Genomic DNA, 24,488 nt, shown 5'->3' with positions numbered 1-24,488 from the left:
TCCTCCATATTCACCGATCCCTGCCTAAACCACAGAACCCTCTTCTCCACAGTGGGCAACCTCCTCAAGCCTCAAGCCAACACTCTCCCTACCTCTACTCTAGATCTCTGCAACTCATTCCTCCACTTTTTCGCTGATAAAATCAGCACCATCTATCAATCTTTATCCCCTGTACCCGACTCCCCAGCATCTACTCCACCACCTACCAAGGCCCCTCCTTTCAACATCTCCACTGACCTCCTTACCCCTCCTCCACACTGCTTCCTCTCCCAGTTTGACCTGGTCACCCCTATTGAAATTCCAAACTCATCAGCTCTTCCAAACCCACTACCTGCTCCCTCGACCCTCTCCCCACTCCCTTGCTGAAGTCCTGCCTCCCCGTTCTCTGCCCTTACCTCACTAATCTCTTCAACTCCTCATTGTCCCAAGCAATTGTCCCCTCCGCTTTCAAAACTGCTGCTGTTACACCAATCTTAAAGAAACCTGGTCTTGATCCCACCTCTCTCATTAACTACCGCCCAATCTCAAACCTCCCCTTTCTTTCAAAAACCCTGGAGCGTATCGTTGCGTCGCAACTTCATTCCCCCCTCCTTGCGTATAACCTACTTGAACCCCTCCAATCTGGCTTTCGTCCCCTCCATAGCACAGAAACTGCTCTCCTCAAAGTCCTCAACGACCTCCTCACCTCTGCTGACACTGGTTCCCTCAACATCCTCATCCTCCTCGACCTGAGAGCAGCCTTCGATACAGTGAACCATAACATCCTGCTCACCAGACACAAAGACCTCGGCATTGAAGGCTCTGCACTCAGCTGGCTCCGTTCCTACCTTTCCAACAGATCCCACTTCATCTCTCTCCACAACCACACCTCTGCTACAGCCACAGTCACTCAAGGCGTTCCCCAAGGCTCCGTACTCGGCCCTCTCCTCTTCATCATCTACATCCTCCCCCTTGGTCAGATACTCCGCCACTTCAACCTGGACTTCCACTGTTACGCTGATGACACCCAGATCTACCTCGGCACCAAATCCCCCCACCCCCCCAACCCCCCCCCCCCCTCTCCCATATCATCAACTGTTTGTCAGCTATAAAAACCTGGATGCAACATAATTTCCTCAAACTCAACAGCGATAAGACAGAATTCCTCCTCATAGGCTCCAAAGCCACACTCAGCAAAATCAATAACCCCACTCTCACCATCGACGGCACCACTGTCTCCCCATCTCCCCAGGCCTGCAACCTTGGCGTGATCTTTTGTTCCACCCTCTCCCTTGAGCCTCACATCCGCCATGTCATTAAAACCTCCTTTCATCTTCGCAACATCGCCAAACTCAGACCCTCTCTCACACCTCCCGCTGTTGAAAGACTCATCCATGCCTTCATCTCCTCCCGACTGGACTACTGCAACTCACTTCTCCTTGGCATTAGCTCCACCTACATCAACCGACTCCAACTCCCTGGTCCCAAACGCAGCCGCCCGACTCATCGCCCACACCAAATCCTGGCATCACATCACTCCAGTCCTCAAACAACTTCACTGGCTTCCCATCTCCCACCGGATCAACTACAAAATCCTGATCCTCACCTACAAAGCCCTCCACCATCTGGCCCCCCCATATCTCACTGACCTCCTCTCCCCCTACCAACCCTCACGGTCCCTCAGATCCACATCAGCCGGTCTCCTCTCCATCCACAAGTCCAACCTCCGCAGTTTTGGGGACAGAGCCTTCTCCAGGGCAGCTCCCAGGCTCTGGAACTCCCTCCCCCAACTCATCCGCAATTCCATGCCCCTCACCATCTTCCAGTCCCGCCTCAAGACCCATCTCTTCACTTCTGCCTATCCTTAGCCCCACGTGCCGTCCCTTTTCATCTGTGCATTAATTGCCTCATATTGTGTTTTGTATTGAAATATGTCTTTACTTTGTGTACTAGTCATGTCTACTATTTATTTCATTCCCCTTACATGTTTTTCCTCTACCTGCTAAATTTTTGTAAGGTGTCCTTGAGACTCTTGAAAGGCGCCCATAAATAAATAAAATAAATACTGGGGAGAGTGTGCACCAGTAAGATCTGCCCAATAAACCTCCCAAGAACTGTCTGAAACTAAACATGTGGCCATGATGTTACATGTTTCTTTATTATGTGGCACTAGACCAAGTGGGACCCATTGGCTCCCTGTCACATGGGAAGGCCTGGTCCCCCAACGCAACCCGTTCCCCAAGGCAATATTCCATCACTGTCCCGTTTCTCTAACACAACCCGTTCCCCCAATGCAATATTCCCAAACTCACCCATAGCCGACAACTGCGCAGGGGCTGCTCATTTCACCTTATTCATCCTGCCTTATTTTTAAACTTCTTTTAAAAAATGCACTTTTTTATTAAATACATTTGCATTTGCTAGGACTCAGTGTACTTGGATAGCAACTATGTTGCGCAGGGGCTGCTCATTTCACCAAAGATTATAGAGCAGACACAAAGTGCCGGTGTAACTTAGCGTGTACGGCTTTATCTCTAGAGTACACGGATAGGTGATGTTTCGGGTCGGGTTCCATCTTCAGTCTGAAGAAGTGTCCCGACTCAAAACATCACCAATCCATGTTCTCCAGATATGCTGCTTGATCTGCTGGGTTACGCCAGCACCTTGTGTTTAGCTCAGGAAGTCACATTGGTTGGCATGGACAAGATGGGCTGAAGGGCCGGCTTCCATGCTGTATCACTCTATGACACAACCTGCTTAATTCATTATAGGAAACAAGGTACACCACTAAGCGTTTGCCATCGTTGGAGTTGGGGAATTTCGTTACACTGCCAGAAGCACGAACTGTTGAAGATCTGCAATTTATTCATGTAAGTTGCTTCACCTCAAGGGGAAAGTGTTGTGTAAATATACATTTCCTCCCACCCACAACTGCTTCTATCCCCTGAGTTCCACCAGCAGATTGTTTGTTGTATCCTAAGCTTGCTGTCAACTGTCTCGTGAAACAGATATCAGACACAAGGAACTGCATGTGTAGGTTTACATTCAAAAGATACAAAGTGCTGGAGGAAATAATCGGGTCAGGCAACAACTCTGGAGATACAAGGAACTGCAGATGCTGGTTTACAAAAAATAAGACAAATTGCTTGAATAACAGCGGATAAGACAGCACCCCACTGAATTACTCCAGCATTTTCTTTCTGGAAGACATGGAGAGGTGACGTTTCGGGTCAGGACGCTTCGTCCTCCAACAAACTCTTTGAAGCGTCCCGACCCGAAACTCCACATTCTCCAGAGATGCTGCCTGACCCACTGAGTTACTCCTGCACTTTGTGGACTTTTTCATTTTACTGTGAAACAGATTAATCGATGGTGGGAAGTCGATGTTACAGCCCGGATGACTACAAAACAAAAGCCACCGCAATTTAAAAAAAACTGTTTATATTCAGTTTGAAATATTTCAACAAGACAAGATTTTTGCAATTTCATTATTCAATCTCCCACTGCAAAAAACTGTTTGCTTTTTCCTTGGATCTCGCGATCGGTGCAAAATGCAGCCCGATTCGTAAAGTTATATCAGCGGTAGACAGTACATGTTCCGCTACTAGGCTGTGGGCCGAGGTGCTTTTTCGTATAAGTTCGTGACCCAAATCACGTAACTACCTACATTTTTAACATATTGTGTAAAAATATATAAATCATCCCTGAAACTCGTCAAGAACAAAACCTGCACATAATTTTTTAGAAATAAGAAAAACCTCAAATTTTCCAAGTAGTAATTGTCCAATCAATGCACGTTTGACATTGCGTCGGACACCAATTGACCAATCACGCGCTTTGTTTCATGGCAGCTAGGCAGCGAGCACTCTGGGATCATGGCTGCCTCCTAATTACATCAAAACAATAGCAAGGTTTCGAAGGAATAAAGGTAATGCTAACCTTGCTGATAATTTTGTTTTACAATTGATTTATCTTTGTAAAGTTATGTGAACTATTAAATAAAAATGTAGAGCTAGGGTTAGGTCGGTCAGTCAGTTGGTCGGGCTGTCGGCCTGCTGGTGGATGCTGTGAAGTGTCGGTCGGCTGTCGGTGGGTCGGTGACTGCTGTGAAGGATCAATCGGGCTGTCGGCCGGCCGGTGTTGCAGCGAGTGAGCGGGCTGACTGACCGAGCCGACGCTATGGGGGTGCTGAAGGCAGCCCGGGCGGCGCGCTCCCCACCATCATCACCATGATGATCCAGAAGGGCATGCTGGCCGAGGTGGACGCGCTAAGCGGCCACACTTACAGAGCCCGCAGCCGGTCCCAAAGTGGCTCCAGCCGTGGGCAGCTCTGGAACGGGGACGAGTTAGGGTTAGGTATTCTCCTCTCAGTGGAAGATGTCTTAGCCTTCCCCCAGCCTGGCACTGCCCCAGTCCTATTACTGCCATGACCCCCACTCTACACACTGGCAGTCAGTGGGTTCAGTATATGTGTGTGTATATATATATATATATATGTACATAATATAAATATATATATAAATATAAATATATATATAAAAATATATATATATATATATATATATATATATATATATATATATATATATATATATATATATATATATATATTTTATATTATGTAGACAAAAATGCTGGAAAAACTCAGCGGGCGAGGCAGCATCCATGGAGCATAGGAATAGGTGACGTTTCGGGTCGAGACTCTTCTTTAGATTGATGTAGGTATGTTGCAAAACCTACGTGAACCGTCGTTGAAAATCTGCCCCAGCCCGTGTGTGTGATTTTGGCGCTGTTTTGAGGGGGCGGGTTTAAAACGTGATTTTTACTCGGCTGTTGGAATCGAAAATGTTCAGCCTAGTAAATCATTAACGAAAAATCGCTGAAAGATCCCGTCGCAAAAGGTAATATTAGTTTTTATGGCCTTGTATAATAGTTATAATAGTTTAAAAATCACTCTCTAAACTCGCGACCTCTCGCAGCCCCAGGGTTTTATAAAGCAAACAATTAAAGGTATGTAGCTTATTTTTACATTAAAAAGGGCTTCTTAAGAACCCTTTATACAAAGTTTATTATAGCGAGTAACTAATTTTGGGCCCATTATATCCCGCAGTATTTTTCTGGGCATTTGAGGGCACAAATCTACCGCAATGTGAACGTTCTAAACCAGCGCGTTCACAGGATCCCACTAGAAAGCTGATTTAAAATGGACTTTAATTTACAGCAATTGAACACTAAATTCCTTCCATTTGGCCTATAAATTAATGTAAATGAGATTTCAAAATCATGTTTTATTGTGAATTATTTATGAATATTATTTGGACACTTGGGCTATTTAAAAATGTTAATAATTTATTAAGAAATGGATAGATGTTTAGATCTAGTCATTGAAGTTTGAAATTTGCTACACTTGGGTAACTAACTAATTATATGTTTTAATTTCAGGTCATCCAAGTAAGATTATTTTATATTTGTTTCAGAATGCTTCAATCTACGATAACTGAAAATTTCATTCAGTTCTCTTAATTTTTAAGAAGGTTGTGGCCTTTTGACAGCACGCGATCACAGCTTTTTTGTTATGTCCTTAGAAAATCAATAGGGAACAAGATGCTAATTTCCGAGTATGAAAATGTCCATAACTTTTTAAATACTTGAGATATGAAAGTGAATTAGGTGTCAAATTAAACTTCTTTTTATGCTTTATCTGATGGGATAAATTACAGACTTGATTTTTTAAATCTCAAAATTTTGTAACATTGCTAATTGATGTGGGAGGGTTGGGAAGAAGAAAGAAAAAGGCAGAGACAGTGGGCTGTGGGAGAGCTGGGAAGGGGAGGGGAAGGAGAGGGAGAAAGCAAGGACTACCTGAAATTGGAGAAGCCAATGTTCATACTGCTGTGGTGTAAACTACCCACACAAAATATGAGGTGCTGCTCCTCCAATTTACGGTGGGCCTTACTCTGACCATGGAGGAGGCCCAGTACAGAAAGTACGGATACGATAGGGAGGAGGAGTTGAAGTGCTGAGCCACCAGGAGATCAGGTTGGTTAATGCGAACTGTGCAGAGATGTTGGGCAAAGCGATCGCCAGGCCTGCGTTTGGTCCCACCGATGTAGAGCAGTTGACAGCTAGAGCAGACAAAGTGTGGCATTTCATGCGGTTGGAAGGAAACGTACCGGGGGGGGGGGGGGGGGGGGGGGATGGTTTTGGTGGGAAGAGACAAATTGACCAGGGAATTACGGAGGGAGCAGTCTCTGTTATATATCTAAAATTAATGGTATGATAATATATGGTTTAAATAGACAGCAACAAAGAATTAGGCTCCCCATGGTGTAAATGAGCATTGAATTCTAGATGGTGCTTACTTTTTCCATCACATTTTCTAATTAGCCTAATTAATTAATGTGCAACTTTTGGTACTGATGAGTTAGGACTTCCTTAACAATTATAATTTAACTATATCTGTGACAAATTTCAAGTAGATCCCAGGGATGTGTCGCGAAAGTCAAATTCTAGACATTTTTGATGCTCGGCCTACAGCCTATCCCAAGATCCACGTGTTTTGGATACATCTCTGTCAGCATCCTCTGGTCGTGGTTTGCGCGGGTGTTTGGTGTCCCAGCACCAGGTGTACGTGCCCTGGGCATCGGCTTCTGAGATGACACGCTCACGCCTCTTTGTGAAGCCACGTTCGCGGTCTGATATCCCAGCCCAGTCTTCCTGCAGAGCGATTGCCTATGACCTTGGGTTGTCTCAGACCTCTTCCCTCCTGCATTCAATACATTAATCAACCCTTAGTTTCTCTGTACTCTGTATTTCCCCCCTTTGCTCTGTGTATAATGTACTTAAGTCTGGCTTGATCCTATTTATGAATAGTATTTTATTGGATAGAATGTAAAATAAGGCTTTTCACAGCACACGTGGCAATATTAAATTTAAACCTAAACAAAAAAAAAAAGACACTAAGTGTTGGAGTAACCCGAAACATCAACAATCCATGTTCCCCAGAGATATTGCTGGGTCAGGCAGCATCTCTGGAAAACATGGATAGGATTGGCAATGTTTTGTATCTGGTCCCTTCTTCAGACTGATTGCAGTGGGAAGAATAGTCCCTACCCAAATCATCACCTATCCATGTTCTCCAAAGATGCTGCCTGACCCGCTGAGATACTCCAGCAATTTGTGCCCTTTATTTTGTAAACTAGCATCTGCAGTTCCTTGTTTCTCCTAAACCTATCCTATTTGGTTTGTAACTTTTTCTATAAATAAACTGCTTTCTTTTGACCATTGCTTGTATCTGTCAGAGAGGAACATTTACAAACATCATTTGGCTTCATGTCTTCCCAAGTAAGCCACACTGGGGAGAGGGTGCACTAGAATCTACCCAATAAACCTCCCAAGAACTGTCTGAAACTAAACATGTGGCCATAATGTTACATATTTCTTTAATATGTGGTATGTGAAACCACACTGAGTACTGTGTGCGGTTCTGGTGCCCAGTTGTAGGAAGGATGTAATTCAGTGTAAAAATGAACTGCAGATGCTGGTTTAAACAGAAAATAGTCACAAAAAGCTGGAATAACAGGCAGCATCTCTGGAAGGAAGGGGTGATGTTTCAGGTTGAGACTGTAATTAAGCTGGAATTAATTTGGGATCCCTTTTCAGTCTGTAGAAGGGTTCCGACCCAAAACATCACATATCCATATTCTCCAGATATGCTTCTTGACCTGCTGGGTTACTCCAGCACCTTATGTTTAGCTCAGGAAGTAATCGCATTGGTTGGCATGGACAAGATGGGCCGAAGGGTCTGCTTTCATGCCACATCGCTCTATGACTCAGTTGAGGATATTACTAATGTACAGTATAACTATTTGTTGTGCCTGTTACCTTGCCCAAACAACCTGCTTCATTCATTCTAGGGAACAAAGTACACCGATAAGCGTTTGCCATCGATGACGATAGGGAATTTCGTTACAATGCCAGAAGCACAAGATGTTGCCGATCTGCAGTTTATTCATGTAAGTAACTACCCCCCCGAGTTCCACCAGCAGATTGTTAGTTGTATCCTGAGCTTGCTGTCAACAAACAGTCGCGTGAAACAGATTGGAGACACAAGGAACTGCAGATGCTGGTTTGCATTAAAAACATTCAAAGTGCTGGAGGAACGAACAACTCTGGAGATGAGACACATGGAACTGCAAATGCTGGTTTGCAAAAAAAATAAATAACTGTGGATGAGATAGCATCTCGCTGAATTATTCCAGCATTTCATATCTAGAAGACATGGAGAGGTGACGTTTCGGGTCAGGGGGCTTTGTCCTCCAACTATCAGTTTGAAGCGTCCCGACCCGAAACGTCACGTTTCCACGTTCTACAGACATAGACAAAAGTGCTGAAGAAACTCAGCGGGTGCAGCAGCATCTATGGAGCGAAGGAAATAGGCAAAATAGGAAATCGGGCCGAAACCCTTCTTCAGACTGATTGCAGAGATGCTGCCTGACCCACTGAGTTACTCCAGCACTTTGTGGACTTTTCATTTTACTGTGAAACAGATTAATCGATGGTAGGAAGTCGATGTTGCAGCCCGATGTCTACAAAACAAAAGCCACCGCAATAAAAATAAAATAGTATATATTCAGTTTGAAATATTTCAACCAGACAAGACTTTTGGAATTTCATTATTCAATCTTCCACTGCAGAAAACTGTTTGCTTTTTCCTTAGTTCTCGTGATCGGTGCAAAATGCAGCCAGATTCGTAAAGTTATATCGGCGGTAGACAGTACATGTTCCGCTTCCAAGATCCACGTGTTTTGGCACATCTCTGTCGGCATCCTCTGGTCTTGGTTTGTGCGGGTGTTTGGTGTCCCAGCACCAGTTAGTGTACGTGCCCCGGGCAGCAGCTTCTGAGTGACAATGACACGCTCACGCCTCTTTGTGACGCCCCGTTGCCCCGGGATGTTCGCGGCCTGTTATCCCAGCCCAGTCTTCCTGCAGAACGATTGCCTACGTCCTTGGTTTGTCTCAGACCTCTTCCCTTCTGCATTCAATAGATTAATCGACCCGTAACATCTCTGCACTCTGTATCTCCCCCCTTTACTCTGCGTATATTGTGCTTGAGTCTGGCTTGATCGTATTTATGAACAGTATTATTTGATTTTATTGGATAGAATGCAAAACAAGGCTTTTCACTGTACTTCAGTACACGTGGCAATATTAAATTTAAACCTAAACCAAAAAAAAGACACCAAGTGTTGGAGTATCCCAAAACATCAACTATCCATGTTCTCCAGAGATGTTGCTGGGTCAGGCAGCATCTCTGGAGAACATGGATAGGATAGGCAATGCTTCGGATCGGGTCCATTCTTCAGACTGATTGCAGTGGGAAGAATAGTCCCTACCCAAATCATCACCTATCCATGTTCTCCAAAGATGCTGCCTGACCTCCTGAGATACTCTAGCACTTTGCTTTTTTTTTGTAAACTAGCATCTGCAGTTCTTTCTTTCTCCTGAACCTATCCTATTTGGTTTGTAACATTTTCTATCAATCCCACCCAAACCATCCCCTCTCCTGGCACTTTCCCATGCAACCGCAGCAAATGCTACACAGGGGAACATCGCTTTACTCCCCCCTTGACTCCATTCAAGGACCCAAGCAGTTTTTCCAGGTGCGGTAGAGGTTCACCTATACGTCCTCCAACCCCATCTATTGCATCCACTGCTCCAGATGTCAGCTGCTCTACATCGGTGAGACCAAACGTAGGCTTGGCGATCGCTTCGTCCAACACCTCCACTCGGTTTGCAATAACTAACCTGATCTCCCAGTGGCTCAGCACTTCAACTCCCCCTCCCATTCCGAATCCGACCTTACTGTCCTGGGCCGCCTTCATGGCCAGAGTGAGGCCCACTGTAAATTGGAGGAGCAGCACCTCATATTTCGCTTGGGCAGTTTACACCCCAGAGGTATGAACATTGAATTCTCCAATTTCAGGTAGTCCCTGCTTTCTCCTCCCCTTCTCAGCTCTCCCTCAGCCCACTGTCTCCGCCTCTTCCTTTCTTCTTCCCGCTACCCCACCTTAAATCACTGAAGCTGGATTAACAGGCAGCATCTCTGGAGAGAAGGAATGGATGACATTTCTGGTTCAGACTGTAATTAAGCTGGAAAGGGTGCAGAAAAGATTGGCAAGGAAGCTACCCGGACTGGAGGGTTTGAGTTATAAAGAGAGACTGGATAGGCTGGGATAAAAAGGTTTCTATGGATTTGGGCCAGGTGCAGGCAAGTGAGACCACCTCAGGATGAAAGTGTACAAGGAATTGCAGATGGTGGCTTACAAAAGAAGACACAAAGTGCCGGAGTAACTTAGCGTGTAAGGCTTTATCTCTGGAGTACATGGATAGGTGACATTTCGGGTCAGGATCCCTCTTCAGTCTGAAGAAGTGTCCCGAATCAAAACATCACCTATTCATGTTCTCTAGGTATGCTGCTTGACCTGCTGGGTTACTCCAGCACCTTGTGTTTAGCTCAGGAAGTCACATTGGTTGGCATGGACAAGATGGGCCGAAAGGTCTGCTTCCATGCTGTATCACTCCATGACTCAGTTGAGGATATTACTATTCTACAGTATAACTATCTGTTGTGCCTTTCACCTTGTCCAAAGAATCTGCTTCATTCATTCTAGGATGCAAAGTACACCGATAAGCATTTGCCATCGACGACGATGGGGAATTTCATGAAAATGCCAGTAGCACAAGATGTTGAAGATCTGCAGTTTATTCATGTAAGTTGCTTCACCTCAAGGGAAAAGTGTTGGTAAATATACATTTCCTCCCACACACAACTGCTTCTACCCCCTGAGTTCCACCAGCAGAATGTTAGTTGTATCCTGAGCTTGCTGTCAACAAACAGTCTCGTGAAAGAGATTGGAGACACAAGGAACTGCAAATGCTGGTTTACATTAAAAAACATTCAAAGTGCTGGAGGAATGAACTAATTGGGTCAGGCAACAACTGTGGAGATACAAGGAACTGCAAAAAAAAAAGACAAAGTGGATGAATAACAGCGGATGAGGCAGCATCCCACTGAATTACTCCAGGTGCAGGTAAGTGAGACCACCTCAGGATGGCAGTGTACAAGGAATTGCAGATGGCGGCTTACAAAAGAAGACACAAAGTACCTTATCGTATAAGGCTTTTTCTCTGGAGAACACGGATATGTGACATTTCGGATCAGGATCCCTCTTCAGTGTGAAGAAGGGTCGTGACCCAAAACATCACCTATCCATATTCTCCAGATATGCTGCTTGACCTGCTGGGTTACACAGTGTTTAGCTCAGGAAGTAGTTACATTGGTTGGCATGGACAAGATGGGCCGAAGGGTCTGCTTCCATGCCACATCACTCTATGACTCAGTTGAGGATATTACTAATGTACAGTATAATTATCTTTTACCTTGCCCAAACAACCTGCTACATTCATTATAGGAAGGAAGGTACACCGATAAGCGTTTGCCATCGATGGAGTTGGGGAATTTCGTTACACTGCCAGAAGCACGAACTGATGAAGATCTGCAATTTATTCATGTAAGTTGCTTCACCTCAAGGGGAAAGTGTTGTGTAAATATACATTTCCTCCCACCCACAACTGCTTCTATCCCCTGAGTTCCACCAGCAGAATGTTAGTTGTATCCTGAGCTTGCTGTCAACAAACAGTCGCGTGAAACAGACTGGGAACACAAGGAACTGCAAATGCTGGTTTACATTAAAAAAACATTCAGTGCTGGAGGAATGAACTCATCGGGTCAGGCAACAACTCTGGAGATACAAGGAACTGCAGATGCTGGTTTGCCCAAAAAAAAGACAACGTGCTTGAATAACAACAGATGAGACAGCATCCCGCTGAATTACTCCAGCATTTTATATCTGGAAGACATGAAGAGGTGACGTTTCGGGTCAGGACGCTTCGTCCTCCAACAAACAGTTTGAAGCGTCCCGACCCGAAACGCCACCTCTCCACATTCTCCAGAGATGCTGCCTGACCCACTGAGTTACTCCAGCACTTTGTGGACTTTATCATTTTACTGTGAAACAGATTAATCGACGGCAGGAAGTCGATGTTGCAGCCCGGATGTCTACAAAACAAAAGCCACCGCAATAAAAGTAAAACTGTATATATTCAGTTTGAAATATTTCAACCAGACAAGACTTTTGCAATTTCATTATTCAATCTCCCACTGCAGAAAACGATTTGCTTTTTCCTTAGTTCTCGAGATCGGTGCAAAATGCAGCCAGATTCGTCGGTAGACAGTACATGTTCCGCTTCCAAGATCCACATGTTTTGGATACATCTCTGTCGGCATCCTCTGGTCGTGGTTTGTGCGGGTTATTGGTGTCCCAGCACCAGTTAGTGTACGTGCCCCGGGCATTGGTTTCTGGGTGACACTGACCGCTCACGCCTCTTTGTGACGCCCCGTTGCCCCGGGATGTTCGTGGCCTGTTATCCCAGCCCAGTCATCCTGCAGAACGATTGCCTACGTCCTTGGTTTGTCTCAGACCTCTTCCCTTCTGCATTCAATAGATTAATCGACCCTTAGCTTCTCTGCACTCTGTATCTTCCACCTTTGCTCTGCGTATATTGTGCTTGAGTCTGGCTTGATCATATTTATGAGCAGTATTATTTGACTTTATTGGATAGAGTGCAAAACAAGGTATTTCATTGTACTTCAGTACACGTGGCAATAATAAATTTAAACCTAAACCAAAAAAAGGCACTAGGTGTTGGAGTAACCCGAAACATCACCTATCCATGTGCTCCAGAGATGTTGCTGGGTCAGGCAGCATCTCTTGAGAACATGGTAGGATTGGCAATGCTTCGGATTAGAACCCTTCTTCAGACTGATTGCCTATCCATATTCTCCAAAGATGTTGCCTGACCAGCTGATTTACTCCAGCACTCTGTTGTTTTGTGAATTGGCATCTGCAGTTCCTTGTTTCTCCTGAATCTATTCTATTTGGTTTGTAACTTTCTCTATAAATAAACTGCTTTCTTTTGACCATTGCTTGTATCTGTCAGGGAGGAACATTTACAAACATCATTTGGCTTCATGTCTTCCCAAGTAAGTCGCACTGGGAAGAGTGTACATCAGGATCTGCCCAATAAACCTGTCTGAAATAAGAACTGTCTGAAACTAAACATGTGGCCATAATGTTACATTTTTCTTTATTACTTGACTAAATGGGACCCGTTGGGTCCCGGTCACACGGGAGGCCTGGTCCCCCAACGCAACCAATTCCCCAGCACAATATTCCACCACTCACCCGTTCCCCCAAAGCAACCTGTTCCAGCACAATTTTCCACCACTCACCCATAGCGTGGTTCATTTCCCCTCATCCCCCAGCACTCCCTCCCCCTCTTCTTCATGTGTGGGAGGGGAGGGAAGTGGGGTGGGAGAGGAGGAGAGGAATGGGTGTGTGTGTGGGCGGGGAGGTGTAGGAGGGGGGAGAGGGTGGTGTGGGGGGAGGGGTGAGGATGTGTGGGGTGGGAGGGTAGGTTTGTATGTGTGACGACGGATGTGGGAGGGGGAAGGGGGTATTTGGGGGGGGGGGTGGGTGGGTGGGGGAGGGATGTGGGGGCAGGGGGAGGGTTGTGGGGGCGTGGGGTAATAACGCGATGATGCAGGAAGGGGCGGACCATCCCGGGGAGTGACAGGAGAAGAGACTAATCCGCGTGGTGCTGGCTGGCAGGAGAGGAGATTGATCAGCGCATGCACGGTTTTTAAGATTTTTAAATCTTGCTAACTTTTACATTATGCCACTGATCGGAATGAAACTTGGTGCATGTGCAGCACAGGAGAACGGCGAGTGAGCTGGCGAATAATCGTACCATTTTTGCGCAAATAGAAAAACTGCATAAACTGGAAGATAACAAGATCAGTTTTAGTTCTGTACTAGACCAAGTGCAGACCCGTTGGGTCTGTTCCCCCGACGTGCGGTTGCGGGGAGGGGGGGGGGGGGGGGCAGTATGCGGCGTCACACACTAACTACCCCTCCCCCCCTCGCACACACGCTAACTACCCCCTTGATATTATATTAATTTTATTAATTTGTTCCTTTTACCCCATAATGGCCCTATCTATTGACGAGTAGCCCCCAACTCGCAGGTGCTTCTAGAGAGGGAGGGGGGGTAGAGAGTGAGGGCAGAGAGAGAAGGGGCAGAGACAGAGAGGGGCAAAGACAGAGAGAGGGGCAAGAGAGAGGGGGTGGAGGGGGGGGAGGGAGGGGGGTTGGACAGTGCGGCTGGTGGGTGTTTTTGTAGGGTTGTGGGGGGGGGGGGGGGGGGGGGGGGGGCAGGGGGGGGGGGGGAAGGGGGGGGGGTGGAGTGAGCGGGCGGGCGTGGGAGTCCAACTGTGGGAGGCGTGGCGCGAGCGTAGTTGGGCTGGGCACGGGACTTTAGTCCACAGCGGCGGGGGGGGGGGAGGCCTGGAGGCAGGTGGGCCTCGATTGGTGGGAATGTGGGCATTGTGACGTCAGCAGCTCGCGGCGATTATATATTTTTTAAAGTGTGTTTTGTGATCAATTTTATTCAAAATCTGGGGAAATAATTGTCCAAGGAGTGGATTTCTGAACTGATAAGATAAATCCCTACCGAAATTGTAACAATCTCCGGGTTTTTGCGTCTGGTTTTCGAGGATATACGTTGCAAAGGCAAAATGCCGTACACCCACACACACACACACAGAGTTTTAAAAGTATATAGATAGATAGATGAGTTTTGTAAAACCACACTTTGGAGTACTGTGCGTGGTTCTGGTTGCCCACTTGTAGGAAGGATGTAATTATGTGTAGGATTGAACTGCAGATGCAGGTCTGGGCCAGGTGCAGGTAAGTGAGACCACCTCAGGATGGCAGTGTACAAGGAATTGCAGATGGCGGCTTACAAAAGAAGACACAAAGTGCCTTATCGTATAAGGCTTTTTCTCTGGAGAACACGGATATGTGACATTTCGGATCAGGATCCCTCTTCAGTGTGAAGAAGGGTCGTGACCCAAAACATCACCTATCCATATTCTCCAGATATGCTGCTTGACCTGCTGGGTTACCTGCTGGGTTACTCAGTGTTTAGCTCAGGAAGTAGTTACATTGGTTGGCATGGACAAGATGGGCCGAAGGGTCTGCTTCCATGCCACATCACTCTATGACTCAGTTGAGGATATTACTAATGTACAGTATAATTATCTTTTACCTTGCCCAAACAACCTGCTACATTCATTATAGGAAGGAAGGTACACCGATAAGCGTTTGCCATCGATGGAGTTGGGGAATTTCGTTACACTGCCAGAAGCACGAGCTGATGAAGATCTGCAGTTTGTTTATGTAAGTTGCTTCACCTCAAGGGGAAAGTGTTGTGTAAATATACATTTCCTCCCACCCACAACTGCTTCTATCCCCCGAGTTCCACCAGCAGAATGTTAGTTGTATCCTGAGCTTGCTGTCAACAAACAGTCGCGTGAAACAGACTGGGAACACAAGGAACTGCAAATGCTGGTTTACATTAAAAAAACATTCAAAGTGCTGGAGGAATGAACTCATCGGGTCAGGCAACAACTCTGGAGATACAAGGAACTGCAGATGCTGGTTTGCCCAAAAAAAAAGACAACGTGCTTGAATAACAACAGATGAGACAGCATCCCGCTGAATTACTCCAGCATTTTATATCTGGAAGACATGAAGAGGTGACGTTTCAGGTCAGGACGCTTCGTCCTCCAACAAACAGTTTGAAACGTCCCGACCCGAAACGCCACCTCTCCACATTCTCCAGAGATGTTGCCTGACCCACTGAGTTACTCCAGCACTTTGTGGACTTTTTCATTTTACTGTGAAACAGAATAATCGATGGCAGGAAGTCGATGTTGCAGCCCGATGTCTACAAAACAAAAGCCACCGCAATAAAAATAAAATAGTATATATTCAGTTTGAAATATTTCAACCAGACAAGACTTTTGCAATTTCATTATTCAATCTCCCACTGCAGAAAACTATTTGCTTTATCCTTAGTTCTCGTGATCGGTGCAAAATGCAGCCAGATTCGTAAAGTTATATCGGCGGTAGACAGTACATGTTCCGCTTCCAAGATCCACATGTTTTGGACACATCTCTGTCGGCATCCTCTGGTCGTGGTTTGTGCGGGTGTTTGGTGTCCCAGCACCAGTTAGTGTACGTGCCCCGGGCAGCAGCTTCTGAGTGACAATGACACGCTCACGCCTCTTTGTGACGCCTCGTTGCCCCGGGATGTTCGCGGCCTGTTATCCCAGCCCAGTCTTCCTGCAGAACGATTGCCTACATCCTTGGTTTGTCTCAGACCTCTTCCCTTCTGCATTCAATAGATTAATCGACCCGTAGCACCTCTGCACTCTGTATCTTCCCCCCTTTACTCTGCGTATATTGTGCTTGAGCCTGGCTTGATCGTATTTATGAACGGTATTATTTGATTTTATTGGATAGAATGCAAAACAAGGCTTTTCATTGTACTTCAGTACATGTAGCAATAATAAATTTAAACCTAAACAAAAAAAACTAAGTGTTGGAGTAACCCAAAACATCACCTATCCATGTTCTCCTGAGATGTTGCTGGGTCAGGGCAGCATCTCTTGAGAACATGGATAGGGTAGGCAATGCTTCGGATCGGGTCCCTTCTTCAGACTGATTACCCATCCATATTCTCCAAAGATGCTGCCTGACCCTCTGAGTTACTCCAGCACGCGGTGTCTTTTTTTTTTGTAAACTAGCATTTTCTTGTTTCTCCTAAACCTATCCTATTTGGTTTGTAACCTTTTCGATAAATAAACTGCTTTCTTTTGACCATTGCTTGTTTCTGTCCGAGGGGAACATTTACAAACCTCATTTGGCTTTATATCTTACCAAGTAAGTCGCACAGGATCTGCCCAATAAACTTCCCCAGTACTGTCTGAAACTAAACACGTGGCCATAATGTTACATGTTTCTTTATTAACTGGTATGTGAAACCACACAGAGTACTGTGTGGTTCTGGTTGCCCAGTTGTGGGAAGGGTGTAATTAGTGTAGGAATGAACTGCAGATACTGGTCTAAACCGAAGATAGATACGAAAAGCTGGAATAACAGGCAGCATCTCTGGAGAGAAGGAATGGATGACGTTTTGAATTCAAACTGTAATTAAGCTGGAAAGGGTGCAGAAAACATTGGCAAGGAAAGTTTTGAGTTATAAAGAGAGACTGGAAAGGCTGGGATAAAAAAGTGTCTTGGGATTTGGGCCAGGTGCAGGTAAGTGAGACCACCTCAGGATGAAAGTGTACAAGGAATTGCAGATGGTGGCTTACAAAAGAAGACACAAAGTGCCGGATTAACTTAGCATGTAAAGTGCCTGTCCCACTGTATGCAGTAATTGAGTTTAAAAAAAAAATCAAACCCGTGGTAAGCACATAGAATGTACGTTGCGGGTACGTCGGAGCTCGGGACGTCTCTTAGCGGCTCGTAACGCTAACGGCAGGTACTCAGGAAACTCGGGAGACTCGTGAAGATTTTTGAAGATTGTTGAAAAATGTCCACAAGAGCCCCGAGTACCTACGAGCGGCTATTACCATAATTCTCAGAGTTCAAATCGGGGGAAACTTGGGAGAACTCTTGAATTAGCTCATACAGTGGGACAGCCCCATAAGGCTTTATCTCTGGAGAACATGGATAGGTGACATTTTGAGTCGGGATCCCTCTTCAGTCTGTAGAAGGGTCCCGACCCAAAACATCACCTATCCATATTCTCCAGATATGCTGCTTGACCTGCTGGGTTACTCCAGCACCTTGTGTTTAGCTCAGGAAGTCACAATGGTTGGCATGGACAAGATGGGCCGAATGGTCTGCTTCCATGCAGTATCACTCTATGACACAGTTGAGGATATTACTTATGTACAGTATAACTATCTATTGTACCTTTTACCTTGCCCAAACAACCTGCTTCATTCATTCTAGGACGTAAAGTACACAGATATGCGTTTGCCATTGAAGATGGGGAATTTCTTTCACAAAATTCCAGAAGCACAAAATGAAGCCGCTAGGCAGTTGATTCGTGTAAGTTGCTTCACCTCAAGGAGGAAGTGTTGTGTAAATAGACATTATCTTAAGGGTCAAGAATTTAATTGGCATGTGTACCAAATACAGAATAATAAAATGTTTACTTGTTGCAACATAACAGATCTGTAAACAGAGAACACATAGATAACATGGTTAACCACAAAACTTCAATAAACTTACTTTAAAAAACAACATTAGTGCAAAACAAAGGCCACTAGAGCAACCAAGACAGTTTGTAGTTTAGTTAGCGTTGTGTAGTGTTCAAAAGCCTGATAGTTGTTTGGAAGAAGCTGTTTCTAAATGTCACAGTTTTCAGGCTCCTGTTCCTTATTGCCGATGGGAGGAGTGAAATGAGTGTGTGGCCAGGGTGGTGTGGGCCTATGATGATGCTGGCTGCCTGTTTGAGGCAGTGCCTCTCAAGATCCCTTCGATGGTGTGGAGGTCAGTAGCCGTGATGGACCAGGCAGTGTCCACCGCTCTTTGTAATCTCCTTCCTTCCTGGGCTTTTAAATTGCCAAACCAGGCCGTGATACAATCAGTCAATATGCTCTCCATGTCCAATGAAGAGGTTCAAGAGAACTTTTAGCCTGGATAATCTTCTGTTAATAACATGAAACTGGCCACCTGACCACCCTTCCATCTGACAGATTTGCAGCGTTCACTCATCTTCATACCAAGATGTGCAGAGGCAATTTATGGCTACGTTTCTTCGGGGAAACCCATCATTGGTGCTACCGATAGCGCTACTTTGTTATATTTCTCAAAGGCTTTGTGAAATCAAATATTTCTCAAATGCACCAGCTCTTCAAAGACTGAACCGTTTTCCATCTAAACTGTAATACTAAATCCATGCTGCCAATTTTACAAAAAGGATTTTCACTGTGCCCCCTGTGATAATTTAAACAAAACTAAAAAAAATACCAAAAATAAAGGAAGCATAGAATTTTTAGATATTTTTTAAAGATAGAAGTATGTAAAATAATGAGAGGGCTGCAGAGGGTAGAAGAACGTTTTCCCAGGTTGCAAATGTCCAACACTAGAGGGCATAGTTTTTTCACGAGAGTGGCAACGTTTAAAGGAGATATGGGGTGCTCAAGGAGGTTGGAGAAAGGGGGAAGGGGTGATGTGCCAAAATGCATCAATATCAAACCAAGAGGAAGTAAGCACGAGTTGCAATGACAGGAGCATTGCAGCAGTCTTTATCAATAACAAAACAATAAGAGTAATAATTGCTCCAACCTGAAATTCCTAGGTGCTAAACTTTTAGCAGTTTCAGTGACACCTCTACATAGAAACACATAACTGTTTATTTTTGTGTCGTCATCAATGGGATTTTCCCAGTGCTTGCATCAAGACCCTTTGGTGTTCCCCATGGATAAATCCTTCCATGGGCTCTTCTATATTGCAGCCCCAACCTAATTAATTCATAAACATAGCTATTTATTCCACATGTGCACGGGCCACATTTGACTCCTCTCTGTTACCACTTCTACTGTCCCCATCATGTCCCTAAAGTGTCATACTGTTGATCCAATAACCGGTACTGACTGAGTAGAGATGTCCAGATAAAGTCTTTGATCCTTGGCCCTTATTACAAAATCCACTCCCTCACCACTGTCGCCATCACTTTTCTCTGCATTGTCTCAATTTAATACCGTACTGAGCCGCCTGCTGGAGACCAGGGACTTGTCCAGCGTGGACGAAGACCCCACCCACCCGGTAGGCCCGACTTGTCCGCTGCAGACGGTAGACCCGCGCAGCAGACTGGAACCTGCCCGGTAGGCCCAGCATGCTCGTCAGAGACTAAGGACTTGCCCGCCACGGACCGTTGACCCGTCCCGTGGACCAGAACCAACCCGGAAGGCCCCGGGAGGCCCGATGGGACCCACCTGGAGGGCTGGTAAGCAGACTGGCTGTGGGAGGGAGTGCATGGCCTCAACATGGGAGCGGGCTGCTGGAGGCCCTGCAGCAGCCTGGGGCTCGGCTGGACCAGTCACCGCTCCCAGAGGCCAAGCACATGGGCTGGACGCGGCCCACAGCGGTGGAGGGACACCATGGCTACGCTTGGCCAGGCCGACCCTGCAACGCTGCCAGGACAACAGACCTTCATGGTCAGATCAAGATCCCTGCACTTACAACTGGGACTTGAAAATGGCACCAAACTGATGACTGTATACTGTATCAGTGTGGCCTGTGTCTGTGAATTCTTACCTAATACTTATACTGAACTGGAGTCAAAAAATAATTTCACTACCTCAGTACATGTGACAAATAAAGTGCCATACCATACCAAATATGTGCATTTTTTAACTTCCAGATTATAAAGCAAGTGTGAGTTGTTGCATTTTGGGAGGTCGAATGCAAGGGAAAGGTGTAGGATTGATGGCAAGACCCTTAACATGATTAATGTTGAAAGAGGGTCCAAGTCCATTACTCCCTGAAAGTTTCCACACAAGTAGGATAGAGTGGTAAAGAGGTCATATGGTGTGATTGCCTTCATTGAGTAAACGTGCCGGGAACTCATGATACACCTCATATGACTTTGGTTAGGCTCGTGTTTAAACTACCAAAGGTAAGACCATTCTCTTCTCCTGCAGCTCCTCACTGCATCTGCCTCTGAGATCCTCATTCATGTACTCATTCAACGCTGCTGTGTGGCTTCCCTTGATAAGTTTGACCAAGCTCCCGGTCATCTGCCCCTTCTGTGATCAGCATCATTGTATCATGTCCTATTATAACCTAGTATCATTTACTGTATTGGAGATGCTTTCCAAATGGAAGATGTCACTGTTATACAGTTGTAGAGTCATACAGCACAGAAACAGGCCATTTGGTCCAACTAGTCCATACCAACAAAGATGCCCCATCTAGGTTAGTCCTATTTGTCTCCATTTACTTCTAAACCTTTCCTATCTATACTATTTTAACTAGATTTCTGCCTCGAATAATTCTCATCTTTGCTTTTCTTTAATGTGGTGCAGTGTTTCAATTTTTGAAGGACTCTCATTTTTAAATGCCAATTTTGTACTGGCAACATCTTTGATTAGAGACTTCAAGCATGCATGCACTTTGTATTACACGCACAACACACTCATGGTTGTCGGATTATATGATCAAATTAATCAAAGTGATTTGCAGTTCAGGGTGGTGACATCTGATGGGATTGTGTTAATTGACCTTTGTTCTTTGGTGGGCGGTAGAACTAAAATCATCAATCCTTTCAACGCCTAATCATTGTTGGTGGCCTCTGTTTTATCATGAATAAATGAGGATAGCGGATCAGAACAAGATTGGACGTGGCTTCAAGGCATGAGTGGGCAGTCAGACTGTATCCATTTTATATTCTTTACAATAAAACATGTCTCTCTTGAGGTACTAAAACTATTGTTGACCATCATTCAATAAAGCAGCATGAGATAGTGGAAGGGAGGACTTAAAATGCACTTGCTGCATTAGAAAATAATGTGCCAGTACCTAGCATACACCAAGTGAAACATGCCCAACATTTTTTAAATGAGTTGCATTTTTCATATTGTTAGCCCGGATCTATGAGCAAGCATTGCCATAGCTAATTTCCATAATTTGGACTTTTTTTTCTACAAATCAATTAGTATTCCTCTCGTGTTATTCGTCAAAACCCATGTCATAGTCATAGAGCATGGAAACAGGTCCTTCAGCCCAACTCATCCACGCTGACCAAGATGCCCCCATCTAAGCTAGTCCCATTTCCTTGTGTTTGGCCCACATACCACTAAACCATTCCTATCCATTTTCCGTTTCAAGTGTTTTCTAAATGTTTCTGTTGTACCTGCCTCAAGTACCACCATCTGAGCCCAAGATATTCCAGTGCAGGGTTCCTATTCTTTTAACAACCATGTTTGTCTGTGATATCTAAGCTTGAAAACTATGCCGCACCACTGCTGGTCCATTCTCTTTTTGTACCATTTTTCCATGCTCTCACTCTAAATATTTCTTGTAAAAGAAGTTCTGTGATTATTTAAATGAAAAAAAAACCAAATGTAAGACAAACAAAGCTAAACAGTTATTTATTTGTGATTTCTTTCAGAATCAGATTTCAAAGAACTGTGTGGTTTTATTTTCCAAGACCTACTGTCCTTACTGTAAGAAGATGAAGGCCTTTTTCGAAGAACTAGGAATTAGATACAAGGCAATTGAGTTGGATTTACGCGATGATATGGAAATAATCCAAAACGCCCTCCTGGAGTTGACTGGAGCTAGGACAGTAAGTCATCAATACTTCATCTTTCGGTCGTAATGTATGGTTCTCCAGGTAATAGCAATGATAGGGGCAGCACAGCTGGTAGAGCCACTGCCTCACAGCGCCAGGGACCCGGGTTCAGTCGTGCACTCGGGTGCTGAGTGTGAGGAGTTTGCACGTTCTCCCTGTGACCGCGTGGGTTTTCTCCAGGTGCTCCGGTTTCCTCCCACATCCCATAGACATGCGGGCTTGTAGGTTAATTGGCTTCTATAAATTGTCCCTAGTGTGTAGGATAGAACTAGTGTACGGTGATTATTGGTTGGTGTGGACTCGGTGCGCCTATTTCCATGCTGTATTTCCAAACTAAACTAAGTACTAGGGTCCTAATCATCAGCAAAGGCTCAGACGGCAAGTGATGAAGTGCGTTGAAAAATTAAGAAAATATACTCTGAATTTCTTCCTAATTAGTGTACCTTGCTATTGTTAATTGGTGAATTGCATAGAACACAGAACAGTATAGCACATGAACTTGCCCTTCGACCCACAATATCTGTGCAAAATATGATGCCAAGACCATCTCTTATCCACCTGCACGTAATCCATATCCCTCCATATCCATGTGCCCATCCAAAGTCTCTTAAATCATATCTGCCTCAACCACCAACCCTGACATTGTGTTCCAGCCACTCACCACATACCTCTGTTAAACTTTCCAGCTCTCTCTGCTTCAAGCCATGCAATCCAGTCTTTTGACATTTCCACCCTAGGAAAAAAAGTTCATATCTCCACCTCTCATAACTTTATATACTTCTATTAGGTCTCCCCTCCGGATCTGACGCGCCAAAGAAAACAATCCAATCTGTCCAACCTTTCCTTATAACTAATACCCTCTAATGCAGGCACCATTCTGGTAAACCTTTTCTGTACCCTCTCCAAAGCCTGTAATGGGGGTGACCAGAACTGCACGCGATACTCCCAATGAGTCCTAACCAAAGTTATACTTTCTCTACCCTTGCTTTATATGAACAGTTTATAATCCCCAAAATTATACTCCTCACGACCATGAACGGCGACTCCCCGGCAACCAACTGCGAACATGAGGCGACCATGTGGTGACTGCATAGTCTCCTGCAGTCACCTAGAAAGTCGCCCAAGTGGGACAGGCCCATAAGATTTTGCCAATTATACTTTGAACATTCAGTGTATGTATCAGCGAAAAATATATTTCATTGGAGACCTTTGAACTATCGGTAATCAGAATTTATCTTGCACTAAATGTTGTACCCTTTATCCCTTATATGTGTGTGCTGTAGACAGCTTGATTGTAATCATGTATAGTATTTGACTAGATCGCATGCAAACAAATGTTTTTCACTGTATCTCGGTACACATGACAACAATAAATTAAACCAAACCAGGAATAAAGACAGCCTGGATTTTAGTGACTTTCACAACAGCCGGATGCTAAGTCTGAACCCGAGTCTGAAGAAGGGTTCCGACCCAAATTGCTGCCTCTCCACCCCCTCCACAGATGCTGCCTGACCTACTGAGTTGCTCCAGCACTCTGGATTTAAGTGGACTTGTAGGCATGTGTATCCATTCTGCGACTATTGTGGCACTAACCTCCAGCACCTCATGCTTTAATAACAGCCCATGTTATTCTGACACTTTATTCTTTTACGTAGGTCCCACGAGTATTTGTGAACGGGAAGAGCATCGGCGGTGCCACAGACACGTTTACACTCCATTCCGAAGGTAAACTGCTGCCTTTAGTGGAGAGATGCGCTCCACCTTGTAACTTAAATAAAGATCGTCACCATCACCATCATAAACGCTGAATACCAGCCTACTTATATCTGTGTGTTACTTTGGAAATAAATTGTGAAGTTTCACTGATGTCTGGCTTATTTGGACATAACACAGCGGAATCATCCAAATCATTCAAAGATCATTTACCCCAAACTACCAAAAACACTTAATGTTCTTTCTCCTATTGAATCCTTCATAGGTTTTGTGACAAAATATATGGTAATAAGTTTGCAAATATTAAGATCAATTTTATAGTCATACCTTCTTAATTGAAAACGAGGCGTAGATTAGATGAATTTCACATCAGCATCCTGTTCTTCCACGCTGTTTTGCACATTTATTACTAAAGTATCAATGATTAAGTGATTTATTTCACATGGACAAAGATG

General features: G+C 44.9%; 1 protein-coding gene across 1 annotated transcript in view; it reads left to right on the top strand.

Moving 5' to 3' along the window:
* LOC129701221 (uncharacterized) overlaps positions 1-24,182 on the top strand; it is a 38,269-nt gene extending 14,087 nt beyond the window's left edge. Inside the window, exons 3-10 of the mRNA XM_055642328.1 lie at positions 2,751-2,849; positions 7,896-7,994; positions 10,653-10,751; positions 11,454-11,552; positions 15,243-15,341; positions 17,970-18,068; positions 22,138-22,314; positions 23,976-24,182. Of these exons, the coding sequence (XP_055498303.1) occupies positions 2,751-2,849; positions 7,896-7,994; positions 10,653-10,751; positions 11,454-11,552; positions 15,243-15,341; positions 17,970-18,068; positions 22,138-22,314; positions 23,976-24,128 (924 nt within the window). The 3' untranslated portion in view covers positions 24,129-24,182. The remainder of the gene's footprint in view (positions 1-2,750; positions 2,850-7,895; positions 7,995-10,652; positions 10,752-11,453; positions 11,553-15,242; positions 15,342-17,969; positions 18,069-22,137; positions 22,315-23,975) is intronic.
* The last annotated feature ends 306 nt before the right edge of the window (positions 24,183-24,488 follow it).

Source organism: Leucoraja erinacea, chromosome 10 (genome assembly GCF_028641065.1).
Source record: "Leucoraja erinacea ecotype New England chromosome 10, Leri_hhj_1, whole genome shotgun sequence".
In the NCBI taxonomy this organism is placed as follows: Eukaryota; Metazoa; Chordata; class Chondrichthyes; order Rajiformes; family Rajidae; genus Leucoraja; species Leucoraja erinaceus.
Note: the sequence above shows the minus strand (reverse complement) of the source record. Positions and strands in the feature narration are given on the sequence as shown.